Source organism: Ipomoea nil, unplaced genomic scaffold, assembly GCF_001879475.1.
Source record: "Ipomoea nil cultivar Tokyo-kokei standard unplaced genomic scaffold, Asagao_1.1 scaffold3170, whole genome shotgun sequence".
NCBI lineage: Eukaryota > Viridiplantae > Streptophyta > Magnoliopsida > Solanales > Convolvulaceae > Ipomoea > Ipomoea nil.
The window spans coordinates 47,102-52,028 of NW_017619598.1; the positions used below are offsets into that span (position 1 = coordinate 47,102).

Sequence of the window (4,927 nt, forward strand, 5' to 3'; positions counted from 1 at the left end):
CAACGGAAGATGCATTCTTGAAATTGAAATAAAAATGAATTAATTACAAGCTAAAATGAACTTCAATTTTTCATGAGAAGTCTTTCCAAGAAAACTTATTTTGGAGAGAGAGTGAAAAAAATAAAAAGTGATCTAAAAATAACTGCAAATGCATATTTGCACCCTTAAATCCATATCAAATTAAAGTAATCAACTCAACAAATTTCATACGCTTGATTGGAGTATACCTCCCGGCCGAGAGGTCCACCGTGACCATGGGAGCACGCTGTGGGTTTATATTACTAGCATTTAAATAATTAAACACATAAATTTATGTGTACAATCACACCAAATATCTACAATGTATCTACAATCTATCTACAATCTACAATTCTAATAAGAGCCAATAATGTTAGACCCTTAACTGGAACAAAAAAATGTCGGTACTATTGTTTCTTAAAATGAATGATTCATATTATACTATTGCTTCTTAAAATGAATTGTTCATATTATTTTGATTTTAGTATTTTTTTATTGATTTTTCTTATTTACCCTCTATTATATTATTTTCTTCCCTTAAATAACCTAAATTCCGTTAGCGTAAACTTTAGTAACGGAATATTCCGTTAACTATTTATTATTTTAACTTACGCATTAATTTCTATAAGAAAAGTGTTAGTTTCGAACCACATCCCAATTAGAGTTGGCATAATTGTTAAACATACACTACGAATATGTTAAAATATATTTAAAATATATATAATATAAAATTTAACAGAAACTTTGTTCAAATAATTAGTCTGACTAAATACATAATATTCAAAATTAAGCATCAAAGATTATAAATCAAGAACTTTAAAAATCATTTGATTTTTATGCATTAAAAAAAACATATTTATGTTAAGTTTTTTTTTTTTTTTTGTTTTTTTTTTGTTTAATTAATCTTCTTTTGATTATTTAGATCAGAAAAAAAAAACTTAATATTTCAATTATACTTTTGCATTATTGGTATGATTTAGGTCATTATGGTATTAATTTTTTGTATGTATTTTTATAATGGTACAATTATTGTACATTACTTTACAAATATCATACTATTATTTTTTTATCGGACAAAATTGTTCTTACATCATTTTCAGGCGTGCACGACCTAACTACAAAATTGTTGATCATAAATACAATTACACCTGAACTCTAAAACAGTAGGACCATTTTCTAATGAATGACAATGCTGACATCCCGCTGGCTCTAATTGAACAAGTTTAGACATCATAATTTTATCAATGCATGAAAACTTCTAAAGAAATTTGTAAGTTAATTTTTACTATATTATTATAAAAATATCTATTGTAACTATATATTTTGAATTATTTATTATCATCCTATATTGGCAGGAATTCTAACAATTGTCTTTGATACACTCTCAAAACAATTTGTCTCAACAACGAATGTAAATTAAAAATAAATCAATGATTGCATTATTGTTAATGAAAAGTATGTACGCCACTTTATTACTCTTATTAAACTAAATAAAGTAGTAGCTACAACAAAAAATAATACATATGCATTTAATTAATTTAGAATTAGATGTCTATAATGCCTTTATTTAAAAAAAATTATTCATTATAAAAAATTTAAAAATAGATATAATTTCATTAGTTATATTATCTTTATTTTCTACAATTCAAAGATTCATTACCTTCACATTTATTAATTTATTATATTCACTTTTCCATTGTCTTCTTTCTACATTATCTTGTAATTAAATATCAAATTATAATACAAAATACAGTGTATATATATATATATATATATATATATATATATATATATATATATATATATATATATATATATATATATATATATATATTTGTTTATTTATTTATTTATTTACCAAGTATTTTATATGAATATAATAAATATTAATATTTTGTTCAATATTTTCACATGATAACTTACTTTACCATCTCACAATGCATGAAACATGTAGGGGAAAACTACCACTACCAAATATCGATTAGAAAATTCTATAAATATTATCTTGCATTTATATATTTTGAATTACCCATTTAAATAAACAAATTCAATATTTATTTACATATGCATGAACATCTTCGATATAATATTGTGTTAATATACTTTAAAATACTTATTTAAAAATAATCATTGGGCATTATTCCATACTTAAAAAAAAACTATAATATATATAAACAAGAAACTTTATTGATCAAATGCTCAAACATATTAAAGTATGTTGGATCCATGCATAAAGCATTTACTACTTTATTGCCCCATCTTATGCTCTGTACGGGATACAATGATCCATACAGTTCTGTAATTTATTTCTGTCTCATACATTATTCTTATTCTTCTTATTATTATTCTTATTATTGTAATACTATTAATCAGCTTATGCCTCAGTTAAAGTTAAGCTGATACTTTGAACTTTTATCAGGACGGAACACTCCAAAATTCTTCTCCACTGCATCACCGCCTTTCAGGTTTTCATCGTACATGGCGAAAAGGTAAGTCTCAATTGACCTTCCGGGCTTCAACGGAGTCCCAGCGTTTCCTTTAACATGTGAGATGAGATTCCTATAGTAGGTGGCAGCATTCTGCGTCGTCGCCGCGAAGCCGCCGGCGGAGGGCCAGCCGGTTTCCGAGACAACAATGGGCACGTTAGGACCGCCGGCCTTCTGAACGGCGGCGTACATGGAGTCGAGGAGCGCGTCGAAGAGGTTGCGGTAGCCAGCGGGGTTGGGGTTGCGCTCGGTGAAAAGAGCGTAGGAAAGCGGGATCTGAGAGGGGTTGCCTCTGTAACTGAAGTAAGGGTAAATGTTGGCTAGCAAGGGGTTGCCGGTCTGGGCGAGGAATTGGACGACGGGGTTCATTAACCCCTTGGCGTCGTCCCGGAAAACGCCTTGATTGGGCGGGTAGGTGTTGGTCAGGACGGCGGAGTAAGTGGCGGTGGTGGCCTTGATCTTGCCCTGCAACCCAGCCGCCGCTAGCGCGTTGTGCACGTTTCGCAAGGCGGGCATGACGAAGTTGACGTACCGAGCCGTGTCGGGGTTTCCGGCGAACACCTCGTTCCCGACGGCGATGTATTTGAAGTTGACGGCGTTGGCATAGGGTACAATGTTGGCTTGAACCCAAGCTTTGGCTCGGGCGGGGTCGGTTAGCTCTTGGAGCTTAGGGTTGGAAACGTCGACGATGACGGCGAGGTTGCTTCCCCTGGCAGCGTTGAAGACTGGGGGGTCGGCGGCGTAGACTCGCAGGCCTCGGATGCCATTGCTCTTCATGAGGTTTATGGTATCGGTTTCGGATGGTAAATTGTTGCCGTTTTTACCATAACAAACTCCAATGGACTCTACCTCTGCAAAGGACGACAAAATGAATCAGTGATGAGGATATATTACCGTGTGTGTGTGTGTGTGTGTGTGTGTGTGTGTGTGTGTGTGTGTGTGTGTGTGTGTGTGTGTGTGTGTGTGTGTGTGTGTGTGTGTGTGTGTGTGTGTGTGTGTGATGGATCAAATGTGGACATACAAGGTTTCCCATGTGGCCAGTGCGGAACTGCGGATTGTACCATTAGGTATATATAAATGCACCAAACATTATTCGAAAATACAGCAAAATGAAATAGACAAATATACCACAAATGCACCATACACCAAAAAAATGCACGGATGCACCACACCTAATGATTATGCATTTCCAAACACCTTGTGGTGCATTTATACGTATGTACGGTGTAATGGTGAGTGACCGCACGTCCCTACGGAAAATCATGTCTGCACGAAAACCTAACAACACACATATACATTTCTAAACACGTGGTGATGCATTTATGCATACATAATGGTGCAAAGTTGCACGACCACATGAGAAGCAATAGATGCACCTTACTTTGATATCTCTAAATCAAATGAAGTTAGAAAACAAACAAAACTTGATATGTTAAATAATATTTTTATCATGTGATGTCAAACTTTTTTAGTTTTAGAATTATAAATTAGAAAAACAAAAATAAAAATCATTTCCACCATGTAGCACGTAAATTCCATGAAGATGGACGCATGTAAGGGCAAGCATCTAAACAAAATAAAAATACAATCGGTCCATTTGATCCATCCCTACCACGTGGACACAAATGTTATCCCAGATTGTTTCACATCACTGATGAATCAATTTCGTAATCGCTGTTAAACTTGACAATGATCAATTTAGATTATGTAATAATAAAGAATCTAATTGATTTATCGTCAAAAAGAATTTAAAATACTTTTTTTTTTTTTAAAGCTATGAGATGAGCACGCTGACCAATTGCGCCACCCTAAAAAGGTCGAGAGTTCAAAATCCCTTCTCCTAAGAAAAAAGTAATATGGTCAACACTTTGTCTCTTAATTGGGTCAGTCCGCCCATGTACAAACGTGAATTAGTCTGAATATGATATGAGTTTAAAAGTGATTTCTATACTTAGGGCCTACCTATTACACTTCGTGGTCGGACAAACAAAAAATACTTATTTTTTCTCTCTCCTAAATGTAAGATGCATGAGAGAGTGAGAGAAACCTGTTATGTGTAGCAACCCAACAAGTAGGAGAATGAGTGCAGCCATGGAGGATTTGCAAGGCAGTGGATGTTGCAGAGCCATGAGGGAATTGAAAGGAAAACAAAATAAAATCTAAAAAAGGACAAGTAGTAAAGATGTGGTTGATATGATGAACCAATGTAAATTTTTTGCTCATTTTATAGGAAAACTCGAAGCCTAACAACGCCAAAATCAACTCTTTTGGGTCAAGTGGTCTGTGGAAAATTAGGACCAACCTAATAAAATAGGACAAAGAAAAAAAATGAAGCAATTTTTATTTTAATTTAATGTACATTTAATCGCCATAAATGGTGGGAGAGTACGACATATGTTTATCAAATTTCCTATAGAAAATTT

General features: G+C 33.4%; 1 protein-coding gene across 1 annotated transcript; it reads right to left on the minus strand.

Moving 5' to 3' along the window:
- Positions 1 to 2,184: 2,184 nt before the first annotated feature.
- LOC109167921 (glucan endo-1,3-beta-glucosidase, acidic-like) lies at positions 2,185 to 4,702 on the minus strand. The gene is made up of 2 exons (XM_019316994.1): positions 4,552 to 4,702; positions 2,185 to 3,355 (listed from the first exon to the last, which is right to left on the minus strand). Exons 1-2 carry the CDS (start codon positions 4,631 to 4,633, stop codon positions 2,400 to 2,402), a joined length of 1,038 nt encoding a protein of 345 aa, XP_019172539.1. The 5' UTR covers positions 4,634 to 4,702; the 3' UTR covers positions 2,185 to 2,399.
- Positions 4,703 to 4,927: the final 225 nt, after the last annotated feature.

Coding starts and splice junctions, on each gene's coding strand:
- LOC109167921 (XM_019316994.1), bottom strand. CDS start 4,633: ATGGCTCTGCAACATCCACTGCCTTGCAAATCCTCCATGGCTGCACTC. Junction 3,356..4,551: donor TGGGTTGCTACACATAACAG/GTTTCTCTCACT, acceptor CGTCCTTTGCAG/AGGTAGAGTCCATTGGAGTT.